We start from the raw sequence: 22089 nt of genomic DNA on the forward strand, positions 1-22089 counted from the left end.
AATTTGCATGATATTAGCAAGGAATTATTGTACCACAACCAAACATAACAATAGGAGACTGTGTAATATAAGGCCACTACTTCAGCTATACATTTTAGTTTTGGGGTGGAGGAATATGGCTCCATACCATGATGCTGTTGAATAACTGACCTATACCTTTTATGAGGGGAAGGTGCAACATGGCTCCAGTATGTACAGTCCAAAAACTCCTGGCTTCATCCCTGCTGGGAAGCAAATACCACCACTAGTGTGCAAGCCCAGAGATTCCAGGACATTGTAAACACAAATGCTCTAGGCCAACTAATCAGAATACCCACTAGGGAAAATATCATTACTGACCTTGTCTGCAAAAATATGGGTGAGTTATGCTACATCACTTACCTAACATCCTCACTCATCAGGTCTGACCACAAAGCTGTCTCCTTTGAAATAAAACCAAAACCCAAGATCTCTACTGTCTCTAGAACTTTTTTAAATTTCTCCAAAGCAAACTTTCTGTTTTAAGTGATAACATGGAAAGTTTCAAATCCACCAGTCCCAACCCCAGAAACCTGTACTGCTTATTTGGAAATAAACACCGCTAACTTATATCTGTATATAAGCAATTTCATAGAAGCAGCTGTACCCAGTAGAAACAAGCGCAAAGCAAACCCTAAATAAACTTCCTTGGTGGAAGCAGAGCCCAATCCAGCACTAAGTAACCTAGGCAGTTGTCTACTGCCCAATGGCTTTGGGGGCTGCCATAAAACTTACATTTCTTCTTTAAGGACTCACACAGAGTAGGTCTGTAGTAGCATCTGTGCATGTGTGCGCCCATTTGAATATTAGAGCAGTTGTGGAGAGCTGCTGAAAGAGACAACAGCAGCAAACAGAGGTGTGTGTGTGTGTGTGTGTGTGTGTGTGTGTGTGTGTGTGTGTGTGTGTGTGTGTGTGTGTGTGTGTGTGTGTGTGTGTGTGTGTGTGTGTGTGTGTGTGTCTAATGTCCCAGATAGGGATGCAGATTGGTTAACCTATTCAGGCTCAAACCCTATCTTGAATAGCATGAAGGATGACTTATCCATGCCCCTAACAACACTGTGCAAACTTAGCCAACAAACAGGCTTCGTGCCAAGTGCATGGAGGACAGTAACAGCCATACCTCTGCATAAGGGAGGGTCATCTACTGACCTGGGTAACTACTCACTCATAAGTCTGACCAGCCTCATATGTAAAGCCATGGAAAGACTAATCAGAGAATTAATCAATAAGGAGAAAATAACCCTCTAAATACTGGACTCATCCCACTTTGGTTTTGCCAAAGGCAGGTCATGGACTGCCTCAAAGCTCAATCACTATACTCACTCTCTTGCAGACTAATAAAAGGTGATTTGTTCTTGGTCTTCAATGGACCTTCTGTATTTCAACAAGTCAAAAGGTATCAAAAATTCCCAATCCAGAAACATCAGCTTCTTCTGTAAGATAGATGGAATGGTTTGGATGTACAGGTACATATCCCAGAAGATACCACTACTCTGGAATAGTCACTCCAGACACGTAAAACAAAGCTCATCCATGTCCCTATTTAAATGCAAGTTAGATAAATGGATGGTAATAAGGACATTTACCCCAGGACTGCCCCTGTGCTATTAATGGATAGATGCAGTGCCTAAATGTCCTATACTGCAGGAAGCCTCCCTTTCAACATACAACAGTATGATTCCAGAAACATTCATTCACAAACAGGAAGTATAAGAATAAAAATCACTGTAACGGTAATTTGAGCACCAAATGGAATAACATGGTTAAGCTTAAAATGCTCCAGTGCAGTTAGCTTAGTATTCACCTATAAACTTATAGGCCAAATAATTGCAGTGTCATTGATCAGCAGGTATTACACTCTCTTTTGGTGCTGAAAGCTCAGATGGCTGTGGGTCCAATTGCCACCCCTGGATACTTGTGAGTGTGCCATACTTTGGAGAAGACATTCAACCAAGATCCCATCTGTTTAAGTTGGTGGTAGTTCAGGTAGGTGCCCTGGCCAAATTTCCCGTAGTTTGTATGAATATCACCTCAATTCCTCTCTGAAATGAGGACACTGTCTTAACGGAATTAACCTGGTCAAAAAAGACTAAATAAATTGTGACCTTTGGGTTTTCATAGCTTTGAAATTTGAGGCTGACTGTAACCCAGAAATGGTTTATGACCTGTTGTCCCACAGCAGGTAAACCAGTTTCTACCCAGGGGCTCTGGTTCCTGTTGTTTTGGAAAAATGTGAGCTGAAACTGCCTTCTAAAGAAGGCCTGTAACTCAGATTAGATTAAAATTGTCAGAAGTACGATGATGAAATATAATTTGAACATTCTGATGTTGTACATTACCTTCAGTTACTGAATACACAATTATTTTACTTCTCTTAACAGAAATACAAAAAAAATAAGAACACATACCTGCATTGTCTTTAAATTTTAATCCAAAATCTGTGAATTTAGATAGGTCAAACTCTACTCTGGCTCGTGTTACACCTTTATTCTCAAGCATGAATGGGATTTCATGAATGGAACCAATGTATACACCATGGAACTTAAAGCATTTCTGTGAAAATTGAAAATGTTAACTATGAATTAGTACCTTCTGTTTAACAATAGACTGTCACATGCTCAAAATTTTGTAATGAATAACTAATTTCTATTATAATGATTTTAGTTCCACTAGAGGTGGTACTGTGAATTTATTTCTAACTAGAATGTGGAAATACTACAATCAGTAAACAAAACACACTTTTTTGACGTGTGTGTTTTATATGCTAAAAGCAATATAAACCTGAAGAAAGCTCTGTTAAGATCATTAGACTAATACTCCAAACAAAACTTGCTGAAAGTAGCAGGAAAAATTCAGGATACAGACACGTTCTTTACTGTACTGTCATCAAATTCTGCCATATCAATATATGCAGTTTACAGTAATATTTGCTATACAGGCTACATGCTCAGACATTAAAAGACTATAAGCAGTAAAACAAATTGTTTAAAATACCAGCACAATACAATCCAGTAACCAAAATGTCTGGATACAGTTGCAGTCATTTTGTGTTATATTTTTCTGGTACTTATGACAAAGATTATTAGTGCTTTCTTGCTACTACCACTTACTTAGGCTTTACAAAGCAATCTTCTAAAACACTGCACAGGCATTCTGTTTTGATCCAGTACATAGGTCACTATTTCTTTGTACATAATGGATCATAAAATTTTAGCAGCTCAACGCAAATCTAGTGCGACAGCATACTGCATCTAAAATATATAGCCAATGAGGATAACTGACAACATTCATCAAAACAGTAGTTTTGACCACAATGTAACAACACCTTCTACCATATTTTAAAAGGTTCTAGGGACAGCAGGAGAAGACAAAGACTGCAAAAAAAAAAAAAAAAAAAATAGAAAAATATTGAAATATCTGATAAATTATCATGGTCCAATTTATTTAGTTGTTAACCAAGAAAATTAAATGGCGTTTCTTACATATTTTTCAACCAGGACACAGGAAAGAACAGCAAGGGTAACTACAACATATATATGGAAAGTCTACTGTACCTCAAACATCGCTCAGGAATGAATCACAAATCCTGAAAATCAGAGTCATAACTTTTACTATTAAGCTTGACTCTGGTTCATAGCAATAAAAATATATGACTTTCCTTTCTGATTAGCATTATAGAATGCATAAAGTACAGTTGTGTAAGTAAATTTACCATAAGAGTAGATGTTCAAATGATCACTTCTGCAGTAGTCTTAACTCTGTGGGTTATATCCTGCATAGGAGATGACAGCAGGTCAGCTTCTAGAGCTTAAGGACACCGGACACATGTCCAAACCATTATTAGCATGAGCAGAACTGAATAAAAGCAGTGGTTTGGGTGCCAAGCCCTTTCACAATTATCATGCCAACTGAGAGCAGGTAATAGAGCTCTGAAAGAGGTCAATACTAGGGAAAAAAGTACTCACCAAGGCAATAAGAAGTGCACAAAAATAAGGGGATGGAGTGAGTGTATACTACAACAGTAATCACTGAAATACCTACTATTTGGTACGTTTACTTACACAGCTGTAATATCTTCAGCATTTGATCACTGCTGCAGTAGACATAGCTATATGGGTAAATTACTGTAGCTTATACTGAACAGGATGATAAAGGATGAGGACCCAAGAGCCCCTGGAGAATGGTTTGGCAAAGCCTGCTCTATACCTAAAAATGAATTTAGTTTGTTTTGGATGTTGTCTTGAAATCCAAGTCTGTGAAGATCATCTCTCAGTCAAGTGAGGGATTCCTGAAACTTTGAAAAAGACTCTGCAAAGATAAGCAACTTATCTAAGGAAAAATGTTAATACCTTGCAGTCTGCAATATGCTATGACTGGAACTAGGCACTTTACAAATACCCTTGGAGCAGTGGATACACCAAAAGGGTAATGCAGAGAACTGAAAGAGTAACCCAGACACAGAAAAACCTTAAGAAACATTTGAAATCTGAGGATATAGGAATGTGATGATAAGCATCCTATGAATCTAGAGTTCCTAAGAAAGTAAAGGTAGAATCTGAGGTAACAGGTCATGAAGGATAGCATTGTGAACTTTAGGACTTTTACAGACTGTTTTAGAAAAGACAGATCTAACACTGGTCTCCATGAAGGTTCTTTGTTTGGTACCAGAAGCATTGTTGATTAAAAAACTTTCTATATCAGAAAAAGATGGATGGCTTCAATTATCGCCCGTGATAGCAGATGCTGAATGACAGAAGGGAAAAATAGTTTGATCTTCTGAAATATTAGGAATCTCCTAAAAGGGAGGGAGGGATTCCCACTGCTATTTGTATCCCTGATGTATCACTATCAGAACCCATTTGAGATGATCTGATGCCAAAAAAAGAGAAATGGAGGGACGGATTTTAGGAAAGATTTAAAGGCTTGCTAAGACAAGAAGGGAAGGGGGGGGTCACTCTGCAGATAGTCATTCAGAATTAGACCGTCCTTCTTTCTGGGGGGGGGGACTCCTCATTTCCTTGTGGACCCCTTTTTGCTTTTAGTAAAAAGGTGCAGAGGTAGGTGTAAAACCTTTAACAAACTTAGTAAAGGAAGGCTACAGATCTGATTTACCCCCTGAATCAGTTTCCCTCTCTCATCACACTTTTTCAGGATCTCAGCAACAGAAGGCCCACAAACAATCTCTCTAGTTAAAGAAGAGTTAATAATTTCAGCTTTAGCATCCAATGTAAATTTTGTGAATTTAACCACGCAAGCCTTTTCATAACAGTTCCAGTAGCAGCTGCTTTGGAAGATGAATCAGCTACATCTTAAGCACACTTCAAAGAGTGTTTAGTCACCTGTGACACAGAAACAATATGATTAACCATAAAAGGTTTTTACTCAGAGGAAAAGGCAGCTATAATGCTCCTCATATTCTCAAATGATGCAAGCATAAACTTTAACATAAGACAATTAAGAATTCTAAAATAATTGTAGCAGATGTACATCATTTTCCCCGTATCTATCAAAGGCTTTCCCAACCTTATCAAAGGAGGGGGGAAGTCGCATTTAGTAGATGCTTAGCAGCATCAGGATTTACCAAAGAAATCACTGCATGGTCAGATCTGGGACTGGAAAATAAAATATGTTTGATCATGGAACTTTATACAATCAATTGCCTTTTTGGGGTCTGCAGGCTGGCTGTCAGGCAAGTTATAGGCGGTCATAAACACATTCCCCAATGGTGAAAGAACAGGAGTGAGTCAGAAAATTCATAATATTTTTCTCAACAACAGTGGAATATAATTTTGTCCACAATCAATGAATAAAATATCTCCCAGTGAATTAAGCGTCTTCCCATACAACATTAAATTTGAAAAGTAGAAAACTGGAGAGGCTGCAAACATAGCAGTTCAAATAAAACATGTATTATTATACTGAGCACTTCCTCAGATTTTAAAGTCTGAGGAAGCATTCATGATGAATGTGAAAGCCTGCATTATAAGAATAAATGCTTTATTTGAACTGCCGTGTTTGCAGCCTCTCCATTTTTTTTTGCTTTTAATCATTTTGCTCACAATGAAACAATTGATTCATTATGGATATGGTTTCAGAAAAAGAAACTTATTTTGAGGAACTATGTAGAAACACTCCCCTCAGAACCAGTTACCAGAGGACAGAAGGCAGCCTTAGACCCCCAAAATCATTTTCTTGTTAGGTATACTGGGAATCTTCAGAAAATGACAAAATTCCTCTTTCGCTTTCCAGTAAAAGAAGAAAAAGGGACAAGATCCTGAATAAAATCCTGAGCTAAGGAAAATAAATCACTTCTCTCCAAGTAACAGAGACACTGAAGATGAATGTTTAACTTTTTGCATCTTTTTGACATAAATTTCTTTACAACCAGAAAGACTTATGCCAGGCAAAACATCCCTGGGGAGAGATATCCTAATCTGGCTAGCCAGAGAGGAATTCCAGATCTTTTCTCCAAGACTGACAAGAGTGGTTCTCCTTTCCCTGAAGTTTTCACCAACAGCTGTAGAAAATGTATCTAACTCCTGAAACATTCTGCCTTAACGAGATAGGGTCAAAGATGAATGGTCTGAGAAACCAGAAATGGCCACAGCATGGGTACCCTTCTCTGGTTAGACAAATTTGTATCCTGCTTAAACAGGCAAAGGCTATATAGTGTTTTTCTTCTTTTCTGTAGCTGGTAGAAGGAAGAATCAAGGAACCAGTAAGTTGTTCCATGGCAAACATAAAAATGATGTCTGAATCCAAGGTAATTCTGACAGCAGTAGTTGGTGAAAAGGCAATGATGAAAAGATAGCTTTTCTATCAAAAGCTCAGTAAAAAGCACTTTAAATACTTACCCCATTCCCAAAAGTAAACAAATAGATTTTTGGTTTGGGAAAACAAAGAAAGTCTTTGTTTTAATAACTTTTTCTCCACAAAAGTAAAATGTCAGACTTCACAGTAAAAAGTTACTAAAAGTCATGTGACAGTCCATAGAAAAACATTTATTTCCTAGCTTTAATTAAGCTATTTCACAGAAAAAAGTTACCTTTCTATCGTAAAAATAAAATGTGGATTTTTTTTTCCAAAAGGAAACTTTTCTGCCCAGCAATGGAGAACCATTAGCCAACAACGTATCATTGAAAGCCCACAAGAGGAGCACTCTTCAATGACAGTAAAGTTCATAAGAGCTCAGTGCCCAAAGCACTGATTTTATTCAGCTCTGCGTAAGCTGATAACAGTTTGGGTACATGGAAACCACCTTAAGTTTTGGGAGGAGGCTGGCTGTTATATCATATGCAGGATGTATCCCATATATCTAAGGCCAATGCAGCAGTGACTGAATGATGAACATCTAAAGATCTGACAAAAGCTGTATTCGCATTCATTTTTTTCATCTGACCTTTGTAATTTTGAGCAGATTTTTGTAATAATGCAATATTAATATGATTTGTATAATTTTAACTTTGATATATTTCAGTGTTTAGCTTTACATTTTTAAATGTTGCTGTGTATACTAATAACGTAAGTGCTGTTATTAGCAACCAGCCATTTCATTCCTTTTAATTTCAAGGATGTGCAGATTAATGAGGAAAACATCCCCAGATATTACCTCAATAAATAAATATTTCCAAAATAGTAAGATACAGCTCAAAACATACTAGTCAGGGGGATGCGGCTATGATGTTAACAGGCTAGCAGAAAATTCCTCTTGCTCTGCTACTTTATTTTTATTTCAGACAGGAAATTACATTTCTAAAGGATCCTAACTGATTTTTCTAAGTGGATATAACTATTTAAATCATTCTGAAAGATAGTATCAACATTTTTTTTTGCAACTTATTATTTTCCTGTCAAATTTTTATCTGGAAAACTTCTTCATACAAAATCCTGAAATGAGTTACATATAAACAAACTCTCAGGATTCATCCTTAAAAAAGTAGCTTTGGTCTGCTGTTAATAACATACAAAAACTTACTCTAAAAATGGACAACAAAGTAGACAACTTTAAAGAAAAATGCTCCAAACAGATGGAACAAATTCATGAGACTTTAAAACAGCAGAAATCCCAAATATCTGTGATAGAATATACTCTAAATAATATGAAAGGGAGATTAAATGAAATTGAAAATAATATTGAATTCCTAATGAAGCAAAATGCTCTACTGCTGAATAAAATTGATGATTTGGAAAGCAGTCTTGGAAAAACAACATTCATATCTTATGTCTGCCTAAAAATAGAGGGAGATAGTTTGGCAAAGTTTTTGACATCCTGGCTTCCTAAGATTTTAGACTTGCCTGAAGCTATGTTGTATGGTATAGAGGGAGCACATTCTTTACATCTTCCTCAAAAAATAATCCTTCTCTGACATCTACTATTTTAAGAATTTTTCATCTCAAGACAAACAGTTAATTCTTAAAACTGCTCAGTTCAAATCTCCTATCAAGACAGAAGATAAAATAATAAGGTTTGACAATGATTACTCTGCTACTGTCACGTCTAAGAGGAAATGCTTAATACCTTAAATAAGAGAACTCAAGAAGAAACAGATTAAAGTTCACTTACTATTCCCTGCAGACTTAAAATATTTCTTCCTGATGAAACCAAATCCTTTGAAGAACTGGACACTGTCATGACATTCCTGAAATCTAATAATATACTAGAACAAACAGAATATATAGATTGTAACAACACCTCCTTAAAAAGGCAAGCCAAAAGAAATAGATGGAAGAGAAATGAAGGAAAAAGAAATTAAAAGAAAAAATGACTTTTAAGATAAATTCATTAATATCATTTTACATAAATATGCAAATATATATATATAGGTTTACTATCATAAGATCGAAATTCAGAATGTAAAGCTGTCATTTTATCCAATCAGTTTGTTGAAATTCATGATTAGATGTTGTTCAGAATGTCGAAATTCACCCTTTGTGCGAAAATTCGACTTTAGATTGAATATGTGCAAATCCTCCCTTCACCGATCATGTTTAGCGTGAAACTGCAATTTCCGAATACATGTTAATGGCCACATTGATATATAATGCACATAGTGGTCATTTCTGAAAAAAGCCCATAACATAAATGGTACCATTCAAAGCAAATGCTATATACTTAAACCACCATCTGGTGCGCAGTGAACATGTTGCAAACGTGTAGCATAAATAGGAAATTCATCCAGTCATATTTGCATATATTAAAGTAACGGTTGTTACTATATAGAAGGTAGTTGTATATGTGCTAACATTCCACATAAACTCTGTGTGTACATGTCAGAATGAGCAGTGCAACACAACTAGTTTAGCTAGTCCACATGAGGTCATCTCATTCCTGCAATCCAATAGTCGCATGAACTGGGATTCCTTATCATGTAATCGTCTCTGTTTAGGTGATGATGGCACACATGACAGTAGACGACTTTTCAAATCTTCCAAATGATTTTCTTCTAAACAGATGGTATGCAAGACATCCATGATAACTGTTTTTTGCCTAGTAGGCTTTGCAACCGCCGATGCCATCCCTCCACTGTATTCTGGCTTCTCAGATAGCCCCGTAAGCAAGTTTCCCATTGGTTCCAGAATGGCATGTCAAACAATGGAGGTAGTCTTTCACAGGTAGCAATTCTTATGCCATACCATCTTGGTCACCCCAAAATGTAATTGTTACGAAAGAAATCACATAATGGTCATCCAGCATCAGGCATGTCAGCTGCAATGTCCTCCACATAGATAGCACTGATTTAGGTGATACGAATGTTAAAGCTGGTATCAGCTTACAAAGTAGTACACATTGTGTATCATTTCCGAATAAAGATGCCAATCTCAACTTCTGTATTTGCCACCATAGCAGCTGGCAAAGATGGAACCAGCAGCCCTTAGGCATACTTTCAGGGAAATTCCTAGATATACAATTTACTGCCCCTTTTTCAAAGTCACTTAGAATCCTGTTTGATTTTAAGACTAGTTGGAATTCACTACATAGTTGGATAACAGCCTTCCAAAACTGATCATAACATTCTTCGGTCTTTGAAGGCAATATGCCATATACCACAGGGATAACCTTGCCTTCAGATGTTCCTGTGATACTGCAATGGATGGGGTACACTTATCTGCACTCCCTTGTGCTAATCAGAAAGGTGCCATCCATCAATATAAATTCAGATGCGCAAAGCATCCACAGATTACCCTCAGTTGTCAGTATGACACTATTGACTGAATTACTGGTGATTCAAAGGTTCATAGGTTCATACAAGGCTATCTGCCCTAGGGCATTTATAAGCCTAGCCAGAGTGTGTTTGGCTTGCGCCACCCATTTTAAATTAATTTTGCTATGCCCTTTATCGAGGTTAGTATACTCTGCATCTGTCTAACAGTGACACAGAAGTGATACCCGGGGTAAACCTACGATCTCCCATCCACTCATCAAGATTCCTCTTGAAGAGAGTCAATGAGGGACTCTGCCTAACCTGGACTAGGATTTTATTCCAGAGTGAAGGGAGCCTCTGGGTTATGAATCTGTCCCTTCAGCATGTCCTATTTATTTCAGTGCTGAGGTTCAAGTCTCTTGAGCGCGTAGCTCGATGGGATTTGGATTTTCTGAGGTGCAGCATGTCCATTAATTCCGGGTTGGGCATAGCTTTATACGTCAGGCACAGATCGCCTCTGAGCAGGCGGTATGCCACTGAGCAGAGCTGGAGTTTCTTTAACCAAGCAGCATATGGCATCTATTTGAGCCCTATGATCCTCTTGGTGAGGTACTTTTGGGGTCTTTCCAGTTGCTACAGGTGTCTGGTAAGGTACATCCCGAAAGGAGCATTGTACTCAATTATGGGCCTGATGAGGGATGAGTAAAGAGGCACGATGACCTCCCCTTATCTAGATGTGAATCCCTTCATGATTAGGTGGGTTATATAAAATGTTTTTCTAACCACTTTGGCCACATGGTTGTCAAATGAGAGATTGCTATCAACTTGGGTCCCCAGGTCCCTAATTACTTCTTCTGTACTTAATGGATTACCACCTATGTGGTAATTTGTGTGCACTTTGTTTTTGCCAAAGGGATGACTATACACTTTTTGGCATTTAGCTTGAGGCCATGGCTCTGGCACCAGTTGTCTGTTTCTATGAGGCCCTTTTGTATGATGCTTGTGTCGGCTGGAGAGTCGATTATGGCGCCCAGTTTGCAGTCATCTGCGAACTTAGTCAGCCACAGTCCTTCCATGTTGGCCTGTACCTCCGAGAAATATATACCGAACAAGAGAGGTCCCAGGACTGAGCCTTGTGGGACGCCACTTGTAACTGGTTTGGAGTCTGACATGGCTCCAGCAATTCTAACCATGTGGGTTCTGTCCTTCAGCCAGTTTGCAACCCATCTAGTGACATAGGGGTTTATATTTAAGCTGGTGAGCTTATCTATAATGCCCGAGTGTGGTATTGCATCGAAGGCTTTTGCGAGGTCCAGGTAGGCTGTGTGGACCACCTTCCCCTCGACAATGGCCTTGGTGACTGTTTCAAAGAAATCAACCAGGTTTAAGAGGCAGGATCTGCCCTTAACAAAGACGAACTGGGTAGGATCCAGTGTCTGTAGGTCCCCAATATCTTTATTTATGAGGTCTATGATGATCCTTTCCATAGCTTTGCAGACTAAGCTAGTCAGGCCTATGGGGCGATAGTTTCCAGGATCCGTTGAGGCACCACCTTTGTGGAGAGGGACCACTGTTGCTGTATGCCACTCTTTGGGTACATATCCTGTAGTAAGGCTAAGATTGAACAGTAGTTTTATGTTTGGGTTTAGCTCTTCTTGGAGTTCATGTAGGATGCAGCCTGGGACACCGTCTAGTCCCATTGATGCTGTGTTTTTTGCTTTGGAGAGGGCAGCTCTTACCTGAGCATCTGAGATGTCAGGGGGGCAGCACTCTGCTGGGATAAATATTTGCCCTTTTGGTGGGGTGGGGGGGAGAAGTTTGCGCTGAACCTGTCAGCTAGGATGTTGGCAATGTCTGTGGGTTCGGTGTATTTTTTGTCATTTTGGACCAATTCTGAGCATATCTGGGAATTCCCACCCAGGTTCCTAACATAACTAAAGAAAGCCTTGTGATTATCCTTAGTGTCCTGTGCAATTTTTCTCTCGAAGCTGGCCTTAATCAATTTTATGAGTGCCCATAGTTTTTTGCTAATACTGATCAGAGATGCCTTCCTTTTTGATTTTGCTCTATCATGTAGTAGCTTCCTCCTTCTATTGTATATGTGATGAACAATTAATGTGCCATTTTTTATTAGAAGCATATCTGCTGTCAGCTGCAAGAGGGACTCCAGGCTACACATACTTACCATTCTATTCTTACAGCGTAGCCTACAAACTGTTTACTTGAGGGCATCAGTATTCTGTAGACTAGTAACTACATCACTAGATGTTCCTGCCAAAACCTCACTAACTATCCTACATGGATCTTCCAGGGTCTGCTCTGCTTTTCGCTTTATAGCCTGCCGTACCTTCCCTTCCTCATGTTGTACTACGTCTGGTCCATGAAAATGGGAAGTACTTTTTCCAACTTTTAACCCTCAACAGACTCTTCTGTGATACAACGGCTCTTACATCTGCCACTGTTCTTCTTTATGCAACACCAGTACCTTCTAGTATCAGTACATTTCTCCAGATAATACTGGTATCCATCCACACTAAGCACTTTCCGACCTTTTTGGGATAATATAGTTTGATATATTGCACCAATTGTACCTGGACAGTCTGTGCTAGCATTTTGATGTGATATGTGTACTCACACCTGCAATACATTAACACTGTCTGGTACTTACATACCGTACTTTTCAGCTAGTTTATCATATATTTTATATCTCAAAGAACCATGACCATGTAGAGGAATACGCCAGTTCATAACTGAATACAAGCATCGCGTATCAACACATTTGAACATATACACACTAATAACCACTATATGCACTCAAACTATATTTATATATTCCTAGATGAATATACAACATTATAAAGTTGGCCGTACATTCAATGATTCCATGTAGCACAGGTCATACCGAGTTAGTTCACTATGTGGATACATGCATAAAGGATCCCTGTAATCATGGCTATCGTAAATATTAATTCAGACTTTGCACTACTGCACTATTCTTTGTAAAGCACACCTGCATGTCAGTCGCGTACATTGCATTCATGTTATCATATGTTACACCCATTTTTTTTTTTCATTTTAAATAGGTTTTCATCGACAATGATGTGCAACAGAAGTACATTAAGAACAACCGGAGGAATCAGGATACACGAATACAGTGTGGCGTATGTATGTATATCACATAATCATGCATATTGACAACATCCTACATAGAATACTGCTCAACAAACTCAGACATACACAACTATCAAGACTATTCACTAAAAATAATAATACATAAATTACATGAACATGTCTACAATCATACCTTGTGTACATAAAACTATATTAAGACATTTGATCTGTCCCTACTTTTATATCACTATTGACAGATCCTATAGATCCCACTTCTCTAATAACCACTTACAAATACAAACAAGATGAAAGTATCTTCCAGTCAAGCTGCTGCACTGCCGAACTACTCCATTAAAGAACCTGTATGAACATACTAAATATCGTAAATAACATTGCCGACGTCATTTCTCCGAGCCAACGTTCCTGTAATACTTGAACGAAGATACAGTCATCGAGTTCATGTTATCGAATGCAGTTGTGTATTCGCTGTTCTGATGGCAACTAAGTGATGTTCGGAAAACATATTTTCGACCATGTAAGTTTCAGATATGTCACTTTCATGGACATTACTTTCACAGTTATAATAGTAAACCATATATATATATATATATATATATATATATATATATATATATATATATATATACACACATTTTTTTAATTTGTTTGTATGCACTCTTCATTAAGGTAATTAAGCTTTTTTTTCTTTCTTTAATCTGGTATTAAGCTTAATTAACATTAATTATATTAAACCTTCTTGTAATTACTACATGTATATCCCTTTGTTTTAGTTAAAGTTTTAATAACTTTTTCACTATTATTTCATTAATACCTTTATTACATTCAACTTTCCTTTACTTCTCTCTTTATATAGTTATTTTCTTCTCTATTTAAATCTAGCAAATAATCTTAAACTAGTTAGCCTAGTTAATTTAGCTTGTTTACTCTATTTAATATCAAAAAGCTTGATTTTAATGCATGGGAAATAGGTCACTTGCTATATATCTTCAGTGTTGTGGCTTGGGTCTTGTACTTTATATGTTGTGTTTCCCTTTGATGATTTAATTGGGTTCGACTTATTATATGGTGACGCTGTAGATATGTTTGCTTCTGGACTTGTGGGTGTGATGTCTCTGCTGTGTGGCCTCTCATTCTGCTGATTTTGCTTTTGTTGTTTGTGTTTACTTGTTGGGGGACTGGGGATTGGATTTGGTGCTTGTGGGTGATTAGAGCTTGGATATGGTACTTGTGGCTGGTGCTTTTTCTTTTCTGGGTCTCCCCTCTATTTCATTTGTTTTTTGTCCTTTGTTTTTTTTGTTGTTAATCCTTTCTCTTGTATTTGTGGTTGATGGCATTTTGGGTGGTGTGGTGTTATGAGTGTTGGAAGAGTGATGGCTTACTGTCTTGAAACTCTTCTTTTTTTTTTTAACTTATTTGTATTTGGTTGGGTTTCCTGCAGAGGTCACTATCCTTGTTCAGTTGTTGCTCTGCAATGACATTCAGTGACGGGTTTCAGACTGAAGTAAACGGGTGATTCTGATGCTTGATATGGGAGGTCAAAGGGCAGGACTTCAGATGAGATTTTAATGTGCCACTTGAAATTTAAATCAAGCTTATAGTAAAGTGTTGCTAGCAATAAGGTAACCATAGATACTCTAAAAGACAGTATGGTTGTATGTTACTGTGCTAAATAGACTGTTGACAGTGTTTTCCCTTCATTGAAAATTTACATTGAAAACGGCTAGTTCTCCACATTGTTTCACACTTTCACACATTCACTCACATGCATGCACATATAAACATGCTCATACACATGCATACAATCACACTCATGGGGTCAATTTACAGTCTCTAATTCCTGTACAGCATGTCTTTGGAAGGTGATAGGAATCCAGAAATTTAGTTTTTGCACAGGTACTCATCTTCAGCTGGTTTTCATCTGCTATAGCAAGATCTCATATTCTGATTTGACTTGTAAGATGTTATAAGTCTTGATAACTCATTATTTTTATCAATCTTGTAGTTCCTATGTATTTTTTTTTTGAGCAAGCCACTGAATTTCTTAACAAATATCCTATGCGATATGAACAACAGTGAACATCTTGCTTAAGAGTCCAGATATCCAAACGCAGTATTTAAAATTTTAGACAATGTTTTCAAGGTTACACACTGTAATTTTGGAGTCCACAATTACATACCTTAGTGTAGCTGCCTTGGTTTTTAGACATAGTACATCCCAAAAAAAAAAAAAAAAAAAAAAAAAAACAAGGCTCTCTCTGCTTAAAGGAAGACATTGTCTTGGCTTCCTCTTCACTATCATGGACCCATCTGAGTTTAAAGACATAAGAGTTAAAAACAGTATGACCAGTATTCTATTCTAGATTGTCTCACAATCTCTAATTAACTTATGAAGCAGAGTAACAACAGCTCAATAACCAGTGCAAAATGAGATGGCTACATGGGAAGTTCCTGTCAGCAACACATAGAAATTCTGATGCATATGTTTTTTTGCTCTCCTAAAACTTGCTTGTAATGTGTATGTGACTTTTTTGGCTAAAGCTTTAACACTTTTATTTGTAAATGCCATCATGAAAATGAACAGCTAACACAGAGACTGTAAATTATCATAGTGTGCCTACATACAATGCGTTTAATCTTTACAAGTTTGACATCTTTATCATATAAGGGTCATTAGCTGTGTTTGTTTTTAAAGATTAGTTAATTAAGTGATGCCTTATATATAGCAAACATAACAATATAAATTCATGTTGCAAGGATATACCATATTAAGAGTCTCTTCGTGAACATAGTCATATCCTGAGTCTGCCTGATGCTAAGACTCTGTGAAACCATTTGTAAATTAGTTACTATATAATTTGATTGCCATTTAGCATACAGACAAGGGTTACTTTTCTAAGAGGGACCAGTTTTCTCCTGTGGGATTGGGAGAAGATATTTCCATTGTTTCTGTAGCTAGGAAAGATGCTAGTTCAAGTTCATTCTTGCCTCTTCTGGTCTTTTGTATACCATTGGTTAATACCTCTTTACCAACTCAGTATGAATTACATGAAGAGCTCTCCTTTATCATATGTTTGACACAAATGTAGTTTTCTCTTTTTCTGACAAATATTATACATTTCTGCACCAAGACCCTTTTAATGGTTGATGTTTAATGTTGCTTAATAGAAAATAGGAAGTTTCTATTTTTATACTTTTGTTTAAAATATATAAGGGGAGATAATGTGTTCTAAATAATAAGGTAGCCTTTTAAGTGTTCTTTTTTACATATAAAATGATTTTAACATGAAATATATATACTCATCATAATTATCCTGTAGAGTTTGAAGCTAATTTTTGTTGTTAAATTAGAAGTTATGTCCTTACCATAATGTTCCATGTGGAGTGTTCATCTCGCCTTTGTTCTTACACCTGGGTTCGGAGCCGATCCTCGGCTCCGTGTCAGCCGCTTGACAAAGCTCTGCATCGAGAAGAAGCTCGAGACCAACCTAACTCCCACAATCCCCCTCTGCCTTTACCTCAGATCTAGTTTGCAAGCAAACCAGCAGAGAACAGAAGAGAACATAACACTTTCATACCAAACAAGCAAAACTATTTACATAGCACAACAACTGCTCAAGGCAGAAGCAGGAGAAACAACCAGGCACCTAAATTGGACGTTCTTCCTGAGGGTGGGAGGGTGGGAATGTAAGAACAAAGGCGAGATGAACACTCCACATGGAACGTTATGGTAAGGACATAACTTCTAAATGTGAGAGTGTTCAATCTTGCCGTTTGTTCTTACACCTGGGTAGCGTCCCTAGCTCCGTGTTCCTGAGGAACTCAGGGGAGAACATTCCTGAGCACAGTGGAACCAAAGGTTGCCCTGTCCCTAGAAATCCTGTCCACTTTGTAATGAGAAATGAAGGTATGTGGTTTAGACCAAGTGGCAGCCGCACAAATAGTGTCTAATGGTAGGCGAGCTGCATGAGCCAGGGATGTAGATACTGATCTTGTAGAGTGCCCTTTGGGCTTGACAGGTAAAGTTTGCTCAGAGGCAGTATAGACAAAAATAATATAGTCAGAAAGCCATTTGGACAGGGTTCGTTTTGTAACTGCCATACCCATCTTGCTGTCTGAGAAGGCCACAAAGAGCTGGTCTGTTTTCCTGTGATCCTTCGTTCTGTCCAAGTAAAATCTGAGTTGTCTATGAACATCTAACTTGTGTAACATATATTCCAATTTATTGGAGTGGTTTTTGAAAAATGTGGGCAGTTCAATGGACTGATTAATATTATTAATGGAGCAAACTTTGGGAAGAAAGGATGGATTATTGCGAAGAGAAACTCTGTCAGGGTGAAAAATTAAATAAGGATGTTGAACTGAAAGAGCCTGAAGCTCCGATACCCGCCTGGCCGATGTGATAGCCACCAGAAAGAGGGTCTTCCAAGACAAAAACTTCAAAGGACAGGAAGAGGCTGGTTCAAAAGGTGGTAGCATCAGCTGTGACAAAAGAAGGTTCAAGTTCCAAGGTGAAGTAGGACTTCTAACTGGTGGTCTAATATGGAAAGATCCTTTTAGAAAGGCCTTACAAAGTCTGTGAGCCATAATAGGAGCCCCACTTTCTCCCACATGAAAATTCGATATGGCAGCTAATTGCACTCTCAAAGTGGCAGGAGAAGCCCCTTGGTGGAACAATTCGGTCAAAAATTCCAAGACCTTATTCAGAGGAGCTACTAAGGGATCCAATTGTTGTGTAGTTGCCCAGTGCACAAAACGCTTCCATTTACTGGTGTAAATCCTTGTAGTGGATGCTTTATGAGAAGCCACCAGGATATTTTGAACTGCAGGAGATAGAAGATCAGACCTGGCTAAGAAGGGAAGCGGAGCAGCCAAGCTGCTAGTTTGAGGGAGAGAAGCGACGGGTGGAGAGCCCCTGATGAGTGGGTCAGTAGATCCGGCTCTGGGTCCAGGATCCAGGGTTCCCACATTTGGTGTGCTAGAAGAAAGGGAAACCATATTTGACGAGGCCAGAATGGGGCAATGAGGATAATTGTCCTTTGCAGGTTGCTGGCTTTCTGTAGAAATTTTGAAATCAGGGGAACAGGAGGAAAAGCGTACAGGAGACCCGGGGCCAATCGTGAACCAGAGCGCCCTTGGGACTTCCCTGGAGGGGGTAATAGGGCAAAATAGCTTCTGCATTTGGCGTTCATTGGAGACGCAAACAGATCGCAGGAAGGCTGGCCCCACTTGCGAAAAATCTCCTTCGCAACTGACTGTTTGAGGGACCACTCGTGAGGTAACAGGATGGCTCTGCTCAACCTGTCCGCTATGATGTTGGATATCCCCGGGATGTGCGTTGCTATCAGAAAGCGACCCGTGGACTCCGCCCATTGCCAGATACTCATGGCCTCTCTGCATAGTTGGTAAGACTTGGTTCCCCCTTGCTTGTTTATGTACCAGACTACAGACATGTTGTCCGTCTGGACTGCAATTGTCCCTAGAGGAAGAAGGGGAGCAAAGTGTTGCAATGCTAGAAACACTGCCCTCAACTCCAGAACATTGATATGCAGATTGTATTCCAAATTGGTCCATTCGCCTTGGACTGTCTGTCCCTGAAAGATGCCCTCCCACCCTATCAGGGAAGCGTCCGTGGTCACCGTTGCTGTTGGAGTGGGTAGCACAAATGGTCTTCCGCTGGAGAGATTGCAAGTCCGAAGCCACCAAGTCAGGTGCGATTTGCATATGTTTGTGATGTAGATTTCATGTGTCAGGGGTAACTTTTGGAACGACCATTGTGCGAACAGTAGCCATTGAAGAACTCTCATGTGCAGTCTTCCCAAGGGTATCGCAATGAGAGAAGCTGCCATGAGACCCAAAACCTTCAGAACCAGTTTCGCTGGGGATTTTCTGGATGAGAGAAGAAGAGATATATGGTTTTGTAAGGAGGCTATCCTCTCTGGGGGAAGCCTTAGAATTAAGCAATGCGTATCCAATTCTGCTCCTATGAATGAGATATGCTGTGACGGCTGTAGTAAAGATTTTTCGAAATTTACGGAAATTCCGAGTTGAACACAAAGTTGAAGTGTGTAATCCCTGGCCTGAATCAGTCGACGCTCGGTGGTGGCAGAAAGGAGCCAGTCGTCCAGATACGGAAACACTTGGAATCCGAGGCGTCTCAAGTGAGACGCTACCACTGCCATACATTTGGTGAAGACCCTGGGGGCTGAGGTCAGACCAAAGGGCAGGGCTCGAAACTGAAAGTGACTGGCTCCCAGCCGGAAGCGCAAGTGATCCCTGGACGCCCTGGCCATCTTGATGTGGTAGTATGCGTCCTTTAGATCTATTGAGCACATCCAGTCGTCCTTCTGTAAAAATGGAAGGATCGATTGAAGCGTGACCATTCGGAACTTTTCTTTCTTGATGAAGGTATTGAGTTTGCTTAGGTCCAGAATTGGCCTCCAGTCCCCTGTCTTTTTTGGAACTAAAAAGAACCTTGAGTAAGTTCCGAATCCTCTTTGGTCCGCTGGGACTGGTTGGATGACTCTTTTTTCTAGCAGCTTTGAAATTTCTGTAGCTGCAGGGCCTCGCAGATGGGGCAGCACATCTGGGAGTCTTTTCTGTGGAATTGGGGGCAATAGAAAGGGAATTTTGTAGCCTCTGGTAACAACGCTTTTTACCCAATTGTCTGATGTAAGATTTTGCCAGGCCTGAGGGTACAAAGCTAAGCGACCCCCGACTGCCTCCAGAGCAGGACAGTCGGGCCTCCTCTCAGGAGTGCTGGAAAGGCTTCCTGGGGAGTGTATCCCTGTCACCTTGGTTTTGCGGACCCCCTCTGCCGCCAGGGCGACGTCTTCCACCTCTACCCCCTCCTCTGCCTCTGGAGGGGGTATCACCCTGTGCGCCTGGAAAAGAACCCTGGGGTTTTCAAAACCACATTTTTCCACCACGTTGCCCTTTGGGGTACGGTCTGGATGGGGTGGAAAAATGGACTCCGACAGCAGACAGAGTCTTTCCCTCTTGCTCACACTGGGTAAGGGTTTCCTTTACTTTAGGGCCAAAAAGAGTGGCACCATCAAATGGGGCGTTAGTAAAGGAAGACTTGAAGGCTTCCGCAAATGAACATAAGCGCATCCAGGACTGCCTACGAAGAGCAATCGCTGAAGCTGCTGCCCTACTCGATCCTTCGGCTGCGTATGAGATCAGCCTCATGGACGAGTTTACAATAGAAGTAAGGGTATTGAGATGTGCTGTAACCTTCTCTGAGACAGCAGCATCTGTAGTACCCTGGAGGGTATCTCCCAACTCTTTGATTAGATCCCTCTGTAGCCATGTAAAATGGGTCAAATAGTTCAGGGATCGCATAGAAAAAGCCGCTGAACTAAAAATGCGCTTCCCATATCTGTCCATAGTCCTAGAATCTCTATTAGGCGGATGGACAGATGAGGAAGATTCCGACATCTCCTTTTTCGTGGCCGCTGCCACCACCATAGCGTCCACTGGTACTCCCTTTGTCAGATAAGCCTTATCTTGGGGGGCAGTAATAAATTTGTTAGGCTTTCTAGGGACTGGTTCCACCGTGTCAGGTGTCTCCCATGCCCTTCAAGCAATCAGCTCCATTAACTCATCGAAGGGCGGAGTGACCCAGGAGGAGCTAGGGCGAGCACCGAATGCCTTCAGCAAGACTGACTCATCCTCAGAAGGGGGGAGGGATTGCCAATCACCTCTCTGCTTTAGGATCTCCAGGATGTCAGAAAAAGAGACATCCTCCGAGGGTGACTTTGGGGACCCTTCTGACTCATCTAAGTCAGTGTCCGATGTCAATGATTCTTGTGGAGAATCTAAGTGTCTCCTCTTACACAATCTTTTCCTCGGAACTTCCTCGGGGGGGGCATCCGAAGAAGCCTCCGAGGAAGAAGGGGCACCCTCTAGGGGTGGCTGAGACACCGGTGCTCGATGCTTGGATGTAGCCGTGGGTGCAGAGGAGGATAACGGCCCTTTATGGGAAGGAGAAGCTGTTTCTGCTGAAGTGGTTGTCTGAACAGACAACACCTTCCTCATGTGATCGAAGGCCCCCGGGTCCCGAGTCGAGGTATCCCCCGGTTCCGAAGAAGTCGGAGGAATTCCCGAGACAGGCACCGAAGGCATCGACCCCCGAGGACGGAGCCGAGTCTATCCGAGCCGAGGCCCCGAGAGGGAGCGTCGGAACCGAAACATCGGTCCGACTCTTGGTCCCGGACCCAAGGATGGATCTTCGGCTCCGAGACTCCGGTACTGGATCCGACGGAGTCGAGGTGAACGGTATCAACCGAGAAAAAGATGGCTCCGGTACCGAGGGCTCCACAATCACCAGGTCAGCCTCTCCCGGCTCCGAAGACTGGATAGGCCTCAGAGGAGGAACAGGTGGAGATAAGGGAAGGCCTTCAAGTCTCGACACCAACTGGGAGGAGACAGAGATGAGTTTGGACAAGGCTGTATTCTCCATCAATTTCTGCACCACGCAGTCTACATCGGTGTCGGAGAGGGGCCTGGAAGAACGCGTCGAAGGAATCGAAGATGGAGCCGACCTCAAAAGTGCAGGAGGAGGAAGCTCCGTCACCGGTTCCAAGACTCGAGGCTCGGTAACTGACAACAGTTCAACACTCGGCCCCGAAGTCTGTGGAACCGGTGATCGAACTTTGACTGAAGAGCTCGGAGCCGATGACTTGGGCTCCGACGTCTTCGATTCCTTCGAGGATTTAGATGCCTGGTCTGATGCATCCAGAGCCTCTTGGAATGCAGGCTTCAAAAGACCCCTATCCATAAGTTTCCTGCGCCTATC

At 40.4% G+C, this 22089-nt stretch overlaps 1 protein-coding gene across 1 annotated transcript in view; it reads right to left on the reverse strand.

Moving 5' to 3' along the window:
* Positions 1 to 22089, reverse strand: part of CFAP47 (cilia and flagella associated protein 47) — a 7413452-nt gene that overhangs the window by 5329187 nt on the left and 2062176 nt on the right. The window contains exon 19 of the mRNA XM_044071840.1: positions 2427 to 2571. Within this exon, the coding sequence (XP_043927775.1) occupies positions 2427 to 2571 (145 nt within the window). The remainder of the gene's footprint in view (positions 1 to 2426; positions 2572 to 22089) is intronic.

Source organism: Protopterus annectens, chromosome 5.part0 (assembly GCF_019279795.1).
Source record: "Protopterus annectens isolate FY-2018-M chromosome 5.part0, PAN1.0, whole genome shotgun sequence".
Taxonomy (NCBI): Eukaryota; Metazoa; Chordata; order Ceratodontiformes; family Protopteridae; genus Protopterus; species Protopterus annectens.